Genomic DNA, 19,402 nt, shown 5'->3' with positions numbered 1-19,402 from the left:
CTCACATCAGTAATTAAAAGCTTTTGTTTTCATCAAAAAGAACAGCCATTGTCAGAGTTAATTTGTTGTAGTGACAAAACATGATTCAATAGACCGAGAATAACGAAGATAAACTCTCTAGATAAACCTATATATGTCCACCAGTTAAATAGCAGTCCTGTTTTACCATTGGTGCAGGGTCTGGGGAAGACCTAGAGTCAATTGACATGTATTTAGTTTCCAAGGTGAAAATCAAAATTTGATCTTATTGTCCAAGCTACCGCACCCTGTTGGCGGTCAGACGCCTCGGAGCTCCGCCAGTCCTTGGTCTCCATGAAGAGATCACACACTCTATCTAAAGACCCTTAAAGGAACGACTCTCAACCACTTTCTAACTTTTAGCTCTTTTAATCTAAATTAAGGCAGAGGAATGTTTACAGAGATCAGCGCTGAGGCTCCCGTCTCGGACTGTCGCAGTCTGTGTAAAGATGACGAAGAGCCTCGATAGAAGGTCACATATAGTTTTTATATCTGGCACCCCAATGCAATGGATGTGCACTCCCTCAGTGATTATCAGTAGACTGTGTCACCATTGTGGTGTCTATCTGTTAGATTGTGTAGTAGTGGGTGTCCATACTAAATCTAAGTGTGCTGTGGCTTTCTAATAAAACCAGTTGTACCGGCTGCTCCACTATCAACCCCAGTGCCCCAGCCTCAGGTCATTCATGACAATCCTTGGGCCATTTATCCTTGTACTGTATGTCTATGAGCATTCTTATCCTATTGTAACAAAAGGGAAACATTAGAACTTATATTTTATTTCACTATAGTATAAATGGGAAAAACAGCTATGAGCATATTAATAAAGGTTATTCCTAACAACTCCCCTGATGAAGGCACCCCACTAATTTGGATCCGTTAACCCCTCGGCACTGGGTAGTGGACCACCTGCAACTGGGTACCCACCCCCCAAAACAATCATTCAACCCTGTATGTGTGTGTTAAACCTATATATGACCAGGGAATCTCCTTCCAGCTGTCACGTGGTTAAAACATCGCAAATAGAAAATAATGCCCTGTTGAAAAATTAAAACAAAAATAATAAAAAGCTAGAAGCACAGCGGAAATGAGCAGCACAATGTGTATCAGTATATTGTAGACACTGACTCGTAAACCCTGTTCAATTATCTATTGCAGTCGTCTGGTCCCGTCCCTCTCCTCCTAACACAGTATCATAATTTCTCCAGCACTTTGGTTTGGTTCCATGAGATCCACATCATCACTTGTGCTCAAATATTCAGTGGACAGCATCAGTGTGTGCTCTGACCACGTCTCAAACATTTTTGTGAATTGTTTATCGATTCCTGAGTGCGATTTTAATTCAATGGATAGTGATTACAATCCTTTTAGGGCCTTCGTTAGAGATCCATCAGGTGCTGTAATTTTTGGGAATAAAAGAACAACAAGCCTCTCCAAAAACACCGCACAACCTACTTCTTTCGCTAGGATCATATCCAAAGCTATTCTATTTTGACAAGAAATAATTTCAACATCCTGTTTACACAGCCTTCAGCTGTCTCTCCTGTTTTGCCTTGGTGTCATTTAAAAGATTAGAATCGGTTCTAACAGGAAGCAGTTTGTATTCTAGCAGACATATCAAATTCAAAAACACATTTTCTGAAAGGTTCCCCCTGACGAAGTGGGCCAATCGGTGTCAGGGCATCCTGGAGGGAGAGGGTAACCAGGGCACAGCTTTCCTGTCCAGTCAATGGGTAGTCACCCGCAAAGCAATTATTCCTCCTAAATCAGTTCTGTTCAGCAGCAAGGAAATAGTTCAAGGCCTTGTATCAAGTTAATTTACAATCTAAGTTGTAAACAACATAATCTATAAATAAATAACTCAGAAGCACATAGGAAGTTATAATTTCTATTCATGAAGTTATTTGAATTGATTAAATAGTTGAACACTCCTTTAACCCTTCATCCAATTTATTCCACAATTTCCCACATTCACAGAAGTAAACATTTGTTTGTTGATCATTCAGACAATTTTACTTTAGAAATCCTTCTCCCCTCTATGATTTTTGATTTTGTGACCTTATTTCAAATTTACCAGGACATACTCCTTCAAGCTTTAACCCAACAAATAGAATTTTTATTGTTTAATCTTCATCACGTTCCCTCTGTTGAAGTAACCCAGCCCACTCAAAAATGAGTTAATCTTACCGTTTGACGTTATGGTTACTGGAATAAATTAATTTAATTCCACAAGCACATTTTTTATGTATTACCTTAGTTTTGCCCTCATCCAGAGTTCCATTTGTTTCTCCTGTTGGTTCTTTGGTTGGAGACTCCTGTGTGTTATGTGACAAAAACTTCACAGCAGATTAAAATCTTTGGACATGTCAGTTGCTCACTCTGTGAATCCAGACTGGTTGCACACCCCGACTGAAGAGAGGAGGTGAAAGGTCAGGACATGGTTCTTCCTGTCAGCTGCTGATGGGGAGTTAAACCCATGAGCTCAGCAGGTGATGATATGATGTAAAACATCACCAAGGGCAGCGCATCTAGCCACTTCATTTTTGTATTACTTTAGCCAATCGTTTTTTGATTGTGAGATTTGCTCTCTCTAGGCCGACCTGGTGAAAGTGTCAAGCACATCTCTACATTCTTTCACTCTGTTGTCAGTACCCATAAAATCAATAACAGTGTCCTTTAGGGCTTGTTGGGAGCAGGAAATGTTCCAGTACCTGTTTTCATGAGAATCTTATATGTAGATAATATAATAGAGTCATCTTCTCACCTTTAACCAAAAGTCATATTTATATTGTAACCCAGTTAGTTGCTAATTTATTGTCCGTTAACTAGTAGCCAATGTTAGATATGTTTAAACCGTTATTTTCCATAATAATTTTTGAAATCATCCCCAGAACAAAGTATTCGCATCATTTACCATGAAGGTGTCCAGTGTTTTGGACAACCTACTTTTCAACCTAATTTGATTATATCTACCTAAAGTAGACCTTTAGGGTCCTTCCCTGTAACCTCTACCCCCAATACTAAATAAAAGTAATTTGCATATTCTGTACACCCTTAATCATACCATTATTTAGTTATTCATTCCTATTTGATCACTATAACCAGTCCTTTTTTCCCCGATATATCCATTTCCATTTTTTGCATCCTAGGATTACTATTATTTATTTTTGTTTTCTCTGACGTCTAAAGGTTAGTCAGACAAACATTTGAGACAAACACTGAAACAGAAATTTAGACAAACACTTAAGACACACAACACATGCCGGCTTCAGCCTCCCCTCTTAAAGAAGTTTGGGCGGCCAAATCTTTTACCATCAAATTATTCAACCAGAACCCTATGGCAGAATGACAGGTTGTATTTGGTTCTGTTCCCATCCAAAAGAGAATTTAGATCCAATTTCTCCTCAAGAAAATTCATAAGAAATTTAAGTTTTCACCCTCTGAAACTAAAACTCGGAAAATTTGCGAGCATCTGAACACGTATAGGGAACACCAACATTAGAGAAAAAACAAATGAAAAACAAAACTTGGTGGACTCCAAAACATTCATTAGTTGTCCGAACACAACTATGAATCAAAACCCAAAACAAATAATGAGCTCACAGAAACTAAAACTGTTATGATTTGGGTTTGTTTGGTTTTTTGGTTTCGGGTTTTTTCTTTCTGTTTTTCACAGTTAAGGTTTTGAATCGTTCTTCTGTTTATTATTACTATTATTATTATTATTATTTTTAGATTTTTGAATAATGTTTCTGTTTTTTTTTTTTCTGGTCATGCTTTAGTTTTGTTGTCTTGTTCATGTTTTGTCAAGTTTGGTTTTCGGATCTGGTTATGCTTATGTTTCATGTTTTTCTAGTTTCTGTTAGTTTGTGTTCAAGAGTCTCTGTTTTGTTCCAGCCACGTTTTGTTCTTCTGTCAATTAAGTTTATTCGGATCACCTGCACCTATTAATCTGTCTTCTTGTTTCACCTGGTCACGCTCCATAAATACACACCTGTTCAGTTATTCATCGCGGAATCATTTTCAAATCATGCTCAAGCCTTCCTCTCAGATCATGCTCATTTCTTGTTTTTTGGATCATGCCATGCCTGTCCTGCTTGTCTGTTTATTGTTTTGTTCCTGCCTCTTCTGAGAGTGAGTTTTTTTGTTTGTTTTTTTTTTTTTATCCTTTTGCACTTACCGTCATGCTGCCTGCTAGTCTGCACTCCGGGGTCCTCTATCTCACAAGCCCTAACAAAAACATACCATTCGATCCATGAACCTTTCACTCATGTGGCCCACATCATTCATCATTCATACCTTGGGCCTTCATTCATTTCCGTCACACTCTTCTCATCCACACGTTTTCAACCCTCAAACAATCTTTGGATTCCTATTGTTCCTGAACCCCAGAGATCTCATGTCCTAAGTAATAATGTGTCAATGGACCCATTTGTCAGGCTGGTCCCAGCCACCTTTTCAGGCCTTCTTCACCTAGGAGAAAAATATATGCTTAGGGTTATCGCTCACATCATTTCTCCTCCCTTCCTCCAAACCTGCTCCTACAGAACATGCAGGGAGCTCATCTTCTAGCGACGTCTCAGTCATTCTTGTCATGGTATGACATCTTTGGACTTGGTTTGTGTTTTTGTGTTAACTGTTGCTTAGGTCTATTTTTCCCTTTGTTGTTAATTAGTTCCACCTGTCATTCAGGGGGTCGCTTTTATATTGTGTGCGAGGGAAAACTATCTTGCTCAGTCTCTTGTCCACCACTAAAACACCCAATAATTGGGGAGTCATCTTACTTTTTCTGCAGATGAAAGGATTTTACGTTTACTGAAACATAATTTGTTGACACTGTCTCACAAACCATGGACCATTTGTCAGCTAAAACCAATTCAATTCAATTCAGTTTATTTATATAGCGCCAATTCACAACACATGTCGTCTCAAGGCACTTCACAACAGTCAGGTACATACATTTCAATTAATCCTAATCATTGAACAGTGCAGTCAGATTCAGTTATTTAGTCAAATTGGATAAAAAGTTTTTCTGTCTAAGGAAACCCAGCAGATTGCATCCAGTCAGTGACTTGCAGTATTCCCTCCTCCCGGATGAGCATGTAGAGACAGTGGACAGTCACTGCCATTGACTTTGCAGCAATCCCTCATACTGAGCATGCATGTAGCGACAGTGGAGAGGAAAAACTCCCTTTTAACAGGAAGAAACCTCCAGCAGAACCAGTCTCAGTATAAGCGGCCATCTGCCACGACCGACTGGAGGTTAGAGAGAACAGAGCAGTGACACAAAGAGAACAAAGAAGCATTGATCCAGGAGTACTTTCTATGGGAAGGAAAAGTAAATGTTAACGGATATAGCTCCTTTAATCGTTTCATCTAGAAAGAAAGAACAGATAAACTCTGAGCCAGTTTTCAAGGTTAGAATCTGAAAGAAAGCACATAGAGTTAGTCACAGTAAAAGCTCAGTCAATTGCCATGTCTAGGAGAGAGAAAGGGTTAAACACTGAAAGACAGGGCCATGGAAATCATCGGTAGAGAGTGAGCATTAAGTTGTTGCCAGCAGAAGCTTGGACGATGCCGCTCTCCAGAAAGGTGTCACAGGTAGACACAGAGTCAGGCCTGGTGTAGCTTCTAGGAAGAGAAAAGAGAGAGAACGAAGTTAAAAGCTGAAATAACAGAAAATAATGCAAAATTGGAGAGTAGTGTGAGAATGTAGCGAAGAGGGTGAAAGTGGTCATTATGTCCTCCAGCAGCCTAAGCCTATAGCAGCATAACTACAGAGATAGCTCACGATAACCTAAGCCACTCTGAATATAAGCTTTATCAAAAAGGAAAGTTTTAAGCCTAGCCTTAAAAGTAGACAGTTTGTCCATCTAGAGCCCACTGATGGCCTTTGTTATACTAAAAACCACAACGATTGGGATACCTCTCTCTGTCAGATTGACCATAACCATTGGAAAAAAGAGGGGGTCATACAGGTAGCAGAAATGGAGGGTGTGTTTGCACGTCAACCATAACTGAGCCGGTTTAGGCTAAACCTGACTCGCCCTTACTCCAACGAACAGGGAGGGAAGAAGACGGAGGTAAAAATAAGGAAGATAGCTCAGGACAACCTAAGCCACTCTAACTATAAGCTTTATCAAAAAGGAAAGTTTTAAGCCTAGCCTTAAAAGTAGACAGGGTGTCTGCCTCACGGACTAAAACTGGGAGCTGGTTCCACAGGAGAGGAGCCTGATAACTAAAGGATCTGCTTCCCATTCTACTTCTAGAGACTCTAGGGACGACCAGTAAACCTGCAGTCTGAGAATGAAGTGCTCTGTTAGGAACATATGGAACAATCAGATCTCTGATGTATGATGGAGCTAAATCATTAAGGGCTTTATATGTGAGGAGGAGAATTTTAAATTATATTCTGGATTTAACAGGGAGCCAATGAAGGGAAGCTAAAATAGGAGAAATATGATCTCTCTTTTTAATTTTCCTCAGAACTCTTGCTGCAGCATTTTGAATCAGCTGAAGGCTTTTAACTGCATTTTGTGGACATCCTGATAGTAAAGAATTACAATAGTCCAGCCTTGAAGTAACAAATGCATGGACTAGTTTTTCAGCGTCACTCCTGGACAGGATATTTCTAATTTTGGCAATGTTCCGGAGATGAAAGAAGGAAATCCTAGAAACCTGTTTAATATGGGATTTAAATGACATGTCCTGGTCAAAAATAACACCAAGGTTTTTTACTTTATTATCGGAGGTCAATTTAATGCCATCCAGGTTAAGTGATTGACTAAACAGTTTCTTTTTTAAAGACTCCGGTCCAAAGACGACAACTTCTGTCTTGTCAGAATTTAGAAGCAGAAAATTTAAAGTCATCCAAGTTTTTATATCTTTAAGACATGCTTGTAGTCTATCTAACTGGTTGGGCTCATCAGGATTTATGGATAAGTAAAGCTGAGTATCATCAGCGTAACAGTCAAAATTTATCCTATGCTGCCTGATAATTTTACCTATTGGAAGCATACATATAGTAAAGAGAATTGGCCCGAGTACTGAACCCTGTGGTACTCCACAATTAACCCTGGAGTTTAAAGATGATTTATCATTTGCATGAACAAACTGGAATCTGTCAGATAAGATTTAAACCAGCCTATCGCTGTTCCCCTGATCCCTACAGCATATTCCAGCCTTTTTAAGAGTACGGTATATTACGGTCGACTGTATCAAATGCAGCACTGAGATCTAAGAGGACAAGTACAGACACAAGTCCATTATCTGAGGCCATAAGAATATAATTAGTGACTTTCAGCAGAACTGTTTCAGTGCTATGATGAGCTCTGAAGACTGACTGAAACTCTTCAAACAGGTCATTGCTGTGTAAATGCTCACACATTTGATTAGCAACTATTTTCTCAATAATTTTAGATAAGAATGAAAGATTGGATATAGGTCTGTAATTTTTCAAGTCATCTCGATCAAGCGAAGGTTTTTTAAGCAAAGGTTTAATTACAGCTACCTTAAAAACTTGTGGAACATATCCATTTACTAAGGATAGATTAATCATATCTAAAATGGGGCTGGTAATAAGAGGGAACACTTCCTTAAATAATTTGGTTGGGATTGGGTCTAACCTACAAGTTGAAGGTTTAGATGAAGCTAATATTTCTGATAACTCAGGAAGCTCCACAGGACCAAAGCAGTCCAAACACAGATCAGGTTCTACAGTTACTTCCAATGTTGTCTCACTTGTACTTTACCAAACTGTAAAGTTTTCTCTGTAATATTCGACAAAGACAGCTCTTTAGAGTCCATCAAAAATGAATTCTCAACTAAAAACTGGTCAGCTGTGTTATATTTTTTGCTCACAAGATGGCGATAAAGATTATCGTAATTTTTAAATTAACCTCTAATTAAGGCATCATAACTCCACATACTAACGTCATTAGATAACACAGTTGCTTAAGTGAATGAAGTTTATGAATTACCTCACGGGAAAAAAATCACCTGCTTCTATTTATGATTTTTTTTTTTTTTACTTTTTAATTGTTTAAAAACTAACTAAAAAAGGTTCAATAAAAAGTGAAAAGGTAAGTGCAGAGGTATCAAAAGTACCCGGTGTTTTTATGTTGTGCATGTATGAATCTGGGATCGGTTGACACCCCTGAGCTGCAGAAGGTATGAAGGATCATATTGGCAGCAGGTGGGTGTGCGGAGACACGGTCATGTGACCTGGCTGTCTCCGTTGTATAAATTCACCTCTGTCTGTTTAGTCAGCCCTTCTCTCCCCACGCAGAGCAGCAGTCCTTGAGTTTGAGCTACCGCAGCAGTAGCTTAGACCTCTCCTCTCAGCCATGGCAGGTATGTAACATTTTAACACTTCAAGAGGTGTTCACGATCCAGCTGCCGCCGCTGCTGTTGTTAAAGTGACACGTCTCGATCAGGCAGGTTTGCTCGAAAGTTAAAAAAAAAAAAAAAAAAAAAAAAGTGTCGCAAGCCTGTGATTTTTAAATGTTTCTTGTGTAAATGTCACCTGACGTCGTATTTGCGAGTTAGTTTGTCAGTATACTTTGTAATGTCAGGACCACTTTTCTTGAAGTCTTAAGTGTTGTTTTGTTTGTCTTGCTCCTCTAACAGTCATTTAATTATCCACAGCTGGTCCTAATTTAGTCTCTGTACTAGAAGAACCAAACTAGTCCAGTGACGTAACCAATTAACCTAAATAGACGCTTGAAAACTATTTTTTTATTTTTGTTTTCAACCCCTTAATTTCAGGGCTACTGCAAACTTCAATGTCCACTTGTGCTGTAAACATTCAGCGACTACCTGCAGATTTGAAAGCATATCCAACCTGGTCCCTGGGAAAAACAATCTGAACTGCTTAAAAATATATATTGTGTGTTTTCTAGATGCATTAGCACTACAGCGCTGTTTCTACCAATTGAAATGGGGGGTGTGAGGTGAAGGGAGGCGTGGTGCTGTGCCCAGGCTGTGGGGAACAACTTTTCCTGGCATGCTCAGTTAATGGGAACCATTGTTCTCAAATTGGCCCAGATTTAGACACTACATGCCTGTGTTCTACTTGGTGTTAAACTTCTTTTTCATAGTGATGACTGCATAGCACCATGGGATTAACTTACAGTTCATGTGGGATTTCTGTTGGATGATGCATTAGATTTGGAAAACCAGCTCCAGTGATTAAATCATCCCAGTTTGGAAAGTCCCTTCACAAGCAAGTCCATGTTTGAGGACATGGCTTGGCTGGTAGTTGAACTTTTTCCTACCTGTAGTGTAACTCTACAAAGCAGAGTTGGTGCCATGCCATTTAAATCAACTCCTGTAATTGTACATTTGAATTTATTTGGTGTCAGCAATCTGTCTTAAGGAAAAGCAAGGGTGTTTTTTTTTTGTTTTTTTTTAAACTCTGAGAAAAGAACAATTTATGAAAACTTCATTTCAAGTAACTACAAGAAATCTGGTTTACTTCCAATTATATAGGAATGTGAAAGTCAAGTTTATACAGTCATTGACAGATTAATGTAGTGAGACAATATTTATTCCTAAATGTGACACAAGATGGTATTATTTATGCCCGATAGTACTCCCCCATTTGTTTTTGTTTTTTTTTTCCTCTCAGATCAGGCATTTGTGACACTGGCCACCAACGACAACTATGCTCGAGGCGCTATGGTTCTGGGCAAGTCTCTTCGTAACCACAACACCACCAAGAAATTGGTGGTACTTGTTAGCCCACAGGTGTCGACTCCTTGCCAGTAAGAGAAATTCAGTCCTGTAACCTTGCTTTTCTTTCTGTTGGTACTCCTGTTTGCTCTTATTTTCCACTTGGATGGTTGATTCAATACACAGTTCTGACTCATTAGGTCTGTGCTGAAGAACATCTTTGATGAGGTGAAAGTTGTGGATGTTTTGGACAGTGGTGACACAGCTCACCTGGCTATGATGAAGAGGCCTGATCTGGGTGTCACATACACAAAGCTCCACTCCTGGACCCTCACACATTACTCGAAATGTGTTTTTATGGATGCAGACACTCTGGTGAGCTTGAATGTTGCCTTTTTGTCCCCCAGAAACCTCATGAAGCTATGAAGACTTGTGTAAACATGTTTGCCTTCTTGTACTTGTTGGGGTCTGCATCCTAGGTGCTGTCAAATATAGATGAGCTCTTTGAAAGAGAGGAAATGTCAGCTGCTCCAGATCCTGGCTGGCCTGACTGCTTTAACTCTGGCGTGTTTGTTTTTCGGCCCTCTGTGGAGACGTATGGCAAACTACTTCAGTATTGCACAGAACATGGCAGCTTTGATGGTAAGCCAAATGGATCATTACTGATCTAACTTTTTTTTTTTTTAAAGGATTCCTTTGAGTCGTTAAACTGCTTCTGCAAGAGTTTTGTCAAACTGCTACTTTTGTTCAGTCTCCAAAGTAGCAGCTTGGAAGTCTGCAGATGACCATGTACTGTCTGGACAAGTTTCAACTTTAGACTAAATCTGATTTAAAATGAACCCAGTTATGCTGTCTTGGAAGCATTTCTTGAGCTGCAATATTAGTTACTCAAATCATGTTATAGCTGGGTTGGTTGTGTTCTTGCTAGGATTTCCTAAACTGACTTGAAAAGCAAGCAAATGAGGGAATTAGTTTTTTTTTTATCACCCAGAGTCATTCAACACTTCAGTTTTAACCTGATTTGGGCAGTCAATTATGAGTTGCATGAGGTAAAACTTATCTTTAGCACAAAGGTCTTTATCTTGCCCACTTCCTGGATACAAGGGCCTCTGTCAGACTTTCTAGCTCAGAGCTATTCTCAGGGGGCATACTTGAGGTGGAGTGGAGGTTGCATCTGAGAGGCCCCCATCGTGCACAGACACTTAGCATTTGGATTGTTTCATGAAATGTGGGGCAACTAAACTTTAGGTGTTTGCTCCAGATCTTGAATAGTGGTCAAAGTTTGGTAGCCATAAACTAATTGGTGTTTGTCATAAAAGTGTACAGAAAACATTACATTGAAAGAATGTATCAACTGTTTGGAGTTGAATATTACATTAACTATCAGAATGCTGCGTTCTTAGATGGTATAGACTAGTGTCTAGTTGAGAAATGGCAACTCAAGCAGGTACAATAAAGCTACTTGCAGTGACTATCAAAATAAAAGCACTTCCTGTTCAGATGTTTAACACTCTCCATTGTTTTTATATCTAAATTAAAACATATTGGAGTTGGGAACAAATATTTTAATTGTGAATTTAGAAAATTGTTTCCTGGTACTAAAAATTCTCCAGTGCAGAGTGAGAAATAAACCCCTCAAAACCATATTTGGCGCAATGTATAATGGAGGACGATATAAATTGGTGTTATTATGAAGAAAAAATGTTAATTCAAAAATTTGACTTCCTTTTAAATCTCGGAGCATAAATATTTCTAATAGGGTAAATATTAATGTTTCAAAATGTCTGCCTTTAGCAGATTTTGGATGGTAAATTGACTGTTAAATATTAAAAGCCCTTTGATGGACCGGCGACCTGTCCATGGTGTACCCTGCCTCTCATCCGTAGACTACTGGAGATGGGCTCCAGCTCCACTGTGACCCACTATGAAATAAGTGGTATAGAAGATTGATGAATAACCTATTAGAAGATGGAAAGATGATTGATCATGTGATTTAGACCTGGAAACAAAGTACAGCTTTGGAATCCTAACCTACTGCAATGCAGGGCTGGAGATGACCTAGATGTAGAAGTGATGAGAAAATGTTAGAGACCTGACTTTGAATTTAGGCAAGAGACTTGACTCTGAAAAAAGTACTCTGGCATGTTGTAAAAGCAGCTTTACACTGTTCAGCCAAAGCAGATCTTGTCTTAAGTTAGTTCTCAACTTGACTAGTGATAAACTAATGAGGAGAGGAAATGTGCAGTATAAATGGTAGCCTTGTATGGAAAGAACTAATGGATGATGCAAGCAGAAGTTCTGGTCATTCTAGGCCTTAACCATGTTCAAAGGTGTTTATTTAAGCCCATCTTTCCATATGAACTTGTCAAAGATTTTTGCTTTGAGTGACGCAAGCCACCAGTTTATGGTAAAATTGCTGTGGAAAATGCACCACCAGAGTTCTGAATTTATCACATTTAAGAAATCTTATTTAAATCATTCTTAAATACTGTTGCTAATTATAGTCTTAAATGTGTACTATTCAACCTAAATGTCAGTCGGCTCTCTTTCCCTCCATGTTAAAGGCTTGCATTACTTGATGCAGCTTAAGTCACTTAATGAATCTTGGATGGATGACAGTATTGGTGTGTTCAGACTGACCACGAATGACAACGATAGGAGCATGTGACTTGCATCTTAACCCTATGTAGAGGTGCATTCAGGAGCGAAGGGATGTGAAGGATGCGTTACAATTGGGGCAACTGGAGCAAAGCAAAACAGTGGAATTTGCTTCACGTCCATCACAGGGAGTGGGAAAATCAACTTTTGTCAATTTGTGTCAGGAATCAGCAGTTCCTGCAAAGAAATGAGGGAAAACGATACCTACAATCCACGAACATCACATACATAAAGACAAACCTTCATGTACACATGGGATGAAGGAAAGTTTTCTCTGGGTGACGGTCGCTTTTCAGCAGTACTTCCACTGAAAAGCAACAGTCACCCAGACGCTGCTCCTGGACTAGGTGGTGGTACACTTAAAACTGGTTGCATCTCTGGAGAATCTGGTGAACCCAGAGGAGGAGACGGCACTGTTTGGCTTGCCATTAAATAAAGCGCCATGACTCGCTCTGTAAAATCCTGGCCGCCATGTTGAGTTGAAACCAGCAAGTGAAGCATTGTTGGCCACGCAAATTGCTGGCGAAATGTCGGTCAACTGACGGCACACAAATGAGCTGAAAAATTCACTGAAATAAGTCGGTCTGAATGTACCATAATGGGGGACTGTTTAGGAACATTTACTTGAAGATTAAATTTTGGAATATATTTTCCTTTTGGGCTCATCTAAACTTTTTGTCCAGCTCAGACTTAAAAGCTTCTGAAATGTGACCTCAAAAAAAAGCTATTGAATGGCATTCAATTTTTAGTCAAGTCTGGAAGTGGTGACCCTTGTTAATGGGTGAGAATGACATTTTATTTTTTTTAATTCTCTGAAGATTCCATCAGAGGCTGTTGGAGAAACCAATTAGTTGGCTTTATTTAGGCCAGTCCTTTCAAGTACCGACTCATTCTGGTTGCTGAAAGTTTCTTGGCAGGTTTGCATGTCAGAACTACATAAAAGGCCTCCCCTTCCTCCACACTGTCATCAATTAAAACTAAGTTCTCATTTTATTAATTGGGTTGATATTAAAGTTTTTCAATCTGATGCCAGCTTCTGTATCCAACAGCACAGTCTTATTTATAGTCATGGAAACGTCTTTCACGTGTGCTGTAGCATGTGGTGAGGTTACTTTGACCTTTAGCATTTCTCTTCCAGTACAGTAAATATATGTGCAGCTTTTCTGAACCTCATGGATAACATGTGGGGAAATTGTTAAGTAAATGAGCAGTTGAACCCAGAGGCTGCATCTCTGCATCTGTGGCTTCCTTGCTGGCTGCTGCCAAGACAAACTGGCAATGTTGGAGGCACATTCTTTCTGAGCTCTGCTCATCCCCTCAAAATGAAGATTCTGTTCCATATTAGTTTTGAAACCCTGAGGACTGTGGTTTCAAACAGCAATGTGTTCTATTGAAACTGCAGCTCATGGTTTCATAGTCTATAGGCCAGGACTCTACAGGGGTTCTAACAACTTTAAGTTACGTGATTTGCTACTGAAGGTAAAGTCTAAATCTAAATCTCAGTGTTCAGGCTCATGAAATGTTAATTTTCTGGTCTAACTTTTCATCTGGAAAGGATAACATAAATGACCTAGGGTATATCATGTAGAGTTATTGGTTTAAAAATGGCCAAACTGAATGCTGCAGGGTTTCTGCAACAAAGGGGCAGAACTCCAAAATAAACATTCAACCAGAGGGAGTTCACGGGGGAGTACAAATATTTGTGTCCACGCAGATTATTTAAAGTTGGCTGGCTTTGAATGGGGCTTGATGTTGTTGGCACTCTAAAGATGGCTGCACCTAATTTTAGTTTAAGTAGATAAAGTTGGTGTTTCAACCGAAACCATTCACAAATCTTTAGTCCAGCGACTACATGGCAAATATTCCACTCAACCTAATTGGGACTAGAATACAAAGGCAAAGCAGCTGTAGCTTTCAGCAAACCAAATGGCTTTAATTCAAATATCCACAGTAGTCTGTCAAGTAGACTCGACGTGTAGAAACATTTCTGTAACTGCAGGCATCACGTGCTAAGGAATAGAGGTGGAGGGAAAAAAATTCTAAGAGGTATGCTTCATTTCACTGGGTGCTCTTGTAAGGTGTTTTTCAAAACTACTAGGATAGGTACTATGCATTTTACAAGTTCTCTTGGCTTGACCTTCCTCTTAAAATGGATTTTAATGGAAAATCCCTAAAGTTTAAGTTACAAGTTTGATCACATTTCAGTACAGTCAGTGGTTCCCTTTTGGCAGTCATTAAAATCATAGACTAGGTCAGGGGTTTTGCTGGTATTAAAGGTTCCATGAATTGACTTGGGTTAAGGGTTTTGGCCAGCTTTAATTGTGCGATTTGAAATGGTTGCCAAAACCCTCAAGAATAAAGTATTGTGCTCTCTAGACAGCAGAACTCAAGTTAAGTTGACTTTAACCAAGTTATGATTTCAAGATTCATAATTTGCTGGTAAACAAAAGGTTTGTAGGTTGTGTAGGGATAGTCCTCATAAGTCTATCTCAAGTCATGGATTTTAAGCGAATTTGTGAAGAAGTTTGTTTGGTCTTAAGCAATCTGTTAAAACTTTATTTTTTGTGACACTGCAGGGGGAGACCAAGGTGTTTTGAACGGCTTCTTCAATGACTGGGCAACAGCTGACATCTCAAAGCATCTCCCTTTCATTTACAACCTCAGCAGCATAGCCATCTACACTTACCTTCCAGCATTTAAGCAGTAAGTGTCGATCTACAGAACTCAAGTGGAGGTCACGAGCCCAATTTATAAACTAGAAGTGTAATTTGAATAAGCTGGATTGCTTGTCTCTGCATTGTTTAGAAGCACAAAATGATTGTTACAACACAGCAGTCTGTCAACGTGACTTCCAACTTGTGAAGACCAAAGACTAGACCCCTGGTCACATGAACTGGTAGCAAAATTATGGTGGGGATCTCTGGTTACAGGGAAATGTGCATTAACATTCCAGGCTCTGCTGCAGCATCATCCAGCAGGCTTCTGGGTTGGGTATCCGTCCTGAGGTCCCAGCAGCTGACACTCGCTCCTAAAATAGAGTGGGTTATTTAAAGGCCTTTTTTATGTGTGCCTCCTGGACTGCTCATTGTGCACCATCTTAACCTCTCATTCTAACATCTGTATGTCAACACCTCTGGATATAGAAGCAAACATCATTAACAAGAGCTTCAGTTTGGTATTTCCTAGTACCAAAGTAGTACCCAAGTTGGGATTATGGAAGAGCATGTCTCTAACTGGTTGTGATTGTCAACAATGGAGCTTAATGGGTTGGCAAACGCAACCAAAGCGAGAGAGCTTTGGTGTTTTAATGTGTAGTTTACCAGCCTCAAACCTAAACTGTATTTGAATTGTTCAACTGATAGCTTTTCATGATGATGACTCAAACCTAAACTTTCATTTGAGAAAACCAGAAAGGTTTTTATTTTATTTATTTTTTTAATACCTGTTAGGTATTATTTAGTCAACTCAGAGGCAAGACGATACAGTCAATTTACTTGCAAGGGTAGCTCTGTAGTACAGACCACGAAGTATTGGCCCCCTCTCTCTTTATTTATACATGCTTGGTCACACACAGTTCAAGCAACATTCAGGGTGGGTGTGTGTATGTGGGGTCAGAAAGGTTAGGGTTCATTTGTCTTGATTATAAACAGAGGAAGTGGGAAGTGGGGACCTGGTGAATAGCCCCCAGATGCTGCTAATAAAATAAAAGCATAAAAGCATAACTCATTCTTGTGACCATCTCCCTTCCTGTAACATGTAAGGAAGGAAAAGCACTTACATGAGTGATAAAACAATACAAAAGATATAAAAACCCTAACTATACCCATCAAGGTTCTAATGGTCGCATCCTGCTTTGTCCCCTCCAGATATGGTGGAAATGCTAAGGTGGTCCACTTTCTTGGGAAGACCAAGCCATGGAGTTATACTTTCGACTGCAAAACTAGACAGATTTCTGGAGGTGTGCAAGAACCAGCAACACATCCCAGCTTCCTCCTGAACTGGTGGACTTTGTATGCCAGCAGTGTGGTGCCAATGCTGCAGGAACAGCATGGAGATCAGCCGTTTCATTCTGGATGTGTGGAGGTGACTAGAAGCTCAAAATTGCCTTAAGAAATGTACATTCCTGCACAAACTTATTAAGCAGGTCTAGCTAGCTGGGGTCAGAGTCTCAGATGGTTAAGTTGACACTCTTGAATTGACTTTGGATTATAGCCTGACATTTGCTGGTTTTTAAACAACTTTCCTGAACTTTCTATGGCTTAATGTCCTCTTAATGGAATGTAAGAAAGTGCCAGTCATTTGTGTATGTGTAGATGGAGTGACTCATGCTGCCCTTGCCTCATGTTGCTGCACCCTGCCACTCGTGTGGCTTAGTCATTTGTTTTTTCCTCTATTAAAGACTAATTCAAATTTGGAAATTTCTGATGGGGGGGAAATATGAACAGTTCTGGTGCAGGAACTAAAGTAGTGCCACTCATGACTTTCAAATGTTTTAAAGCTACAGTTGGCAAACTATGAGCAGAACATTTGAATTGCAATGAGAATCTTGCTCCTAATGCCTAGTTGTAGCGCTGCCTTTCCTGAGTTGGCTTGCAAAAAAACTTCACGTTTCATATCATTTCCAACTTGCAGACCTTTACTGCCACTATATGTTGGGCTTTAAATGCTTTTGACACTTGCATTGTGGAAATGTTTGCTACTTTAGCACTGCAAATACATGCTGTAATTCTGCCTCTTTTCTGTCTTCCCTTCCATCTCAAAGTCAAAGCACAGTGACTTGGTCACTTGTGAGACTGTCCAGGTATGGAGATTATTTTGGTTTAAGTGTTGCCACCTGCCTGCTGTCACTACATTAATATTGAAGCCTTGGTGTGTTTGCCTGTACTCATTAATGCAGATGGTACACAAGGTGTGGTTTACTGTCAGTGGGTGATGGCTATTTATTTCATTTTTTTTTTTTTTGTCCTGCCTCACCAAAGTAAAGTGGGCAGTTGAATAAATGTTCTTTCTTCTCAGGGAGAAGGTGGTTCCTCACCTGCACAGGCTCTCCAGGCCATGCCAACATCAGAAGAACGAAAGGAGCAGTGGGAGCAAGGCCAAGCAGACTACATGGGAATGGACTCATTTGATAACATCAAGAGAAAGCTTGACACTTTTCTCAAATGAAAAGCAAATGGGGGGTGGGGGGGGAGAGAATATAAAGCACTTGCAGTCTAAATGGTCGATGTGTTATTTCAATTATGTAAATGGGTTGCAGGCTTGCCACTCTGTCCCTTCACTGGCACTGTCACCATTGTCCAAAGAACACAAATGTCAATAAGAAAAATGACCTTAACTGGTTTTACAATTCTCAGTCACTTTAGTTTACCCTGTTACACTGGGGGGAGAAACAAGGTCAAGTTTGTAATGGCATGTACTTTTTAAGGTAGAGAAACTTTAGAATAGTATGTCTGTATTTTGTAAAGCAACAATATTAACATTCACTTTTTTTTTTCTTTCTTTTTTAAACACACTGTCAACAATTGGTTGCTTGTATGAAAAAGTTGACTTGTTAAAAAGGTTCCAGGAATGTTTACAACACTTACAAAAGGCAATTTATCAGATTTTATATCATGCTTTGTGCTTTCAGACTTGGTCATCTTACTGTCCATTCTTGGCTAGCTGCTTTCCTGTAAGTCATTGGGTTGAGCTGTAATGACTTGTACATGACCAGGATGTTGGTTGTGTATTTGTACTTCATCTGGAAACATTAAATAAAAATTAAGTCTTTGTGGGTTTTTGTTTTTCCTTTTTCAATGACTCAGCTTTCTTAATTAGACTACAATGGACTGTTATTACTTAGTTCAACTTCAGTACCTGTAAAAGCAATATATTATTAGCAGCTGAAAATGTGGATTAAAGCGGTTTTGTACCAGTGACTCTGCTTCCCTAGTTAGAATTCAGTGGAATGATGAGACTGTTAGATTTCTCAGAAGGATTCATAGATTTTTATTATTTGATTTGTTTTTCTGTATCTGTGTTTGTTTTTCTTATTGTAATTTTATGTACAGCACTTGAGTCTCATTACTGAAAAGCACTATATAAATAAACTGCTTCTGTTCTTCCTCAAACTGTAAAATGGATCTGAAAGTTTTTGGCTAAAAATGAGTGGGTTAACAGCTCCGAAGTCCATAAAACTAGTGTCTGGTCTGAGTGTTTAAATCTTTGTTTTCATAGTCTAGATTAAACCCATAATTCAACAGGCTAAGCAACAAAAGATCAATGTTGGATGTTTAACTATACTACTGGAAAGATGGGTTGAAATGGGGCTTGATGAGCTTGTTCACTTGTTTAGAGAGATTAGTATGTTGACTGGCTGAACACTGAGTCTGCAACACGGACCTATCCAGACACAAGAATTGTTTCATTTCCTCAGCCATTCCTGAACCAAACACCATCAGAAGCATCCAACCTGATCCAAGGAGAAGGCACTGTAGTGGCGCTCACTGGTCTAAAATCCCCTTTTCAGATTGCAGTTCGGTCAGTGATTTTGTGGTGCCACAGTCCACTGTTCAACAAATCCAAAGTTGGCACAGATGTCTACCAGGAAATTTTAGAGCATGTCATGCTTCCCTCTGAGCTTTATGTAGCAGTACGTGGTAACTCCACACACTGCCAAAACTACCAATGCTTTGACTGCTGTATTATTGTGCTTGATTAGCCAGTCATCTGATCTAAACCCATTGAAAATCTATTGGGTATTGACAGGAGAAAAGTGAGACACCAGCTCAAACAATACAGAGAAGCAGGACACTTTTAAGGCCATCAAGGCTTGGCACCTTGGCAAAGCCACATGGTGCTTACCTTCGTGCCAAGCTGCATTGATGCAGTAATTCATGCAAAAGGAGTTGTGGATATATTGAGTATATTCAAAGACTGGAAGGGTAATATCTTTAAACAGCAATTTCTAAGTCTTGCAAGAGATTCTCCATTTAGGTTTGGACTTTGACTAGATCTAACACAAGAATATGCTTTAATTTCAATCGTTCTACTGAGCAGTGAAGTAAACGTTTTC

At 39.4% G+C, this 19,402-nt stretch overlaps 1 protein-coding gene across 2 annotated transcripts; it reads left to right on the top strand.

Annotated features, from left to right (window-relative positions):
• Window positions 1-8,216: 8,216 nt before the first annotated feature.
• On the top strand, window positions 8,217-18,119 carry gyg1b (glycogenin 1b). 2 transcript variants are annotated; one of them, XM_047349036.1, is made up of 8 exons: window positions 8,217-8,370; window positions 9,647-9,782; window positions 9,891-10,065; window positions 10,170-10,332; window positions 14,925-15,051; window positions 16,215-16,431; window positions 17,111-17,149; window positions 17,365-18,119. In XM_047349036.1, the coding sequence occupies exons 1-8, from the start codon at window positions 8,364-8,366 to the stop codon at window positions 17,512-17,514; spliced, it is 1,014 nt and encodes a 337-aa protein (XP_047204992.1). In that variant the 5' UTR covers window positions 8,217-8,363; the 3' UTR covers window positions 17,515-18,119. The 2 variants fall into 2 exon arrangements, with proteins under 2 accessions (XP_047204992.1, XP_047204993.1); XM_047349037.1 differs by lacking the exon at window positions 17,111-17,149.
• Window positions 18,120-19,402: the final 1,283 nt, after the last annotated feature.

Source organism: Girardinichthys multiradiatus, chromosome 21 (assembly GCF_021462225.1).
Source record: "Girardinichthys multiradiatus isolate DD_20200921_A chromosome 21, DD_fGirMul_XY1, whole genome shotgun sequence".
Classification (NCBI taxonomy): Eukaryota; Metazoa; Chordata; class Actinopteri; order Cyprinodontiformes; family Goodeidae; genus Girardinichthys; species Girardinichthys multiradiatus.
This window is presented reverse-complemented; position numbering and strand designations above follow the sequence as displayed.

Coding starts and splice junctions, on each gene's coding strand:
- gyg1b (XM_047349036.1), top strand. Junction 15,052..16,214: donor TACCTTCCAGCATTTAAGCA/GTAAGTGTCGAT, acceptor TGTCCCCTCCAG/ATATGGTGGAAATGCTAAGG. Junction 16,432..17,110: donor TTCATTCTGGATGTGTGGAG/GTGACTAGAAGC, acceptor TCCATCTCAAAG/TCAAAGCACAGTGACTTGGT.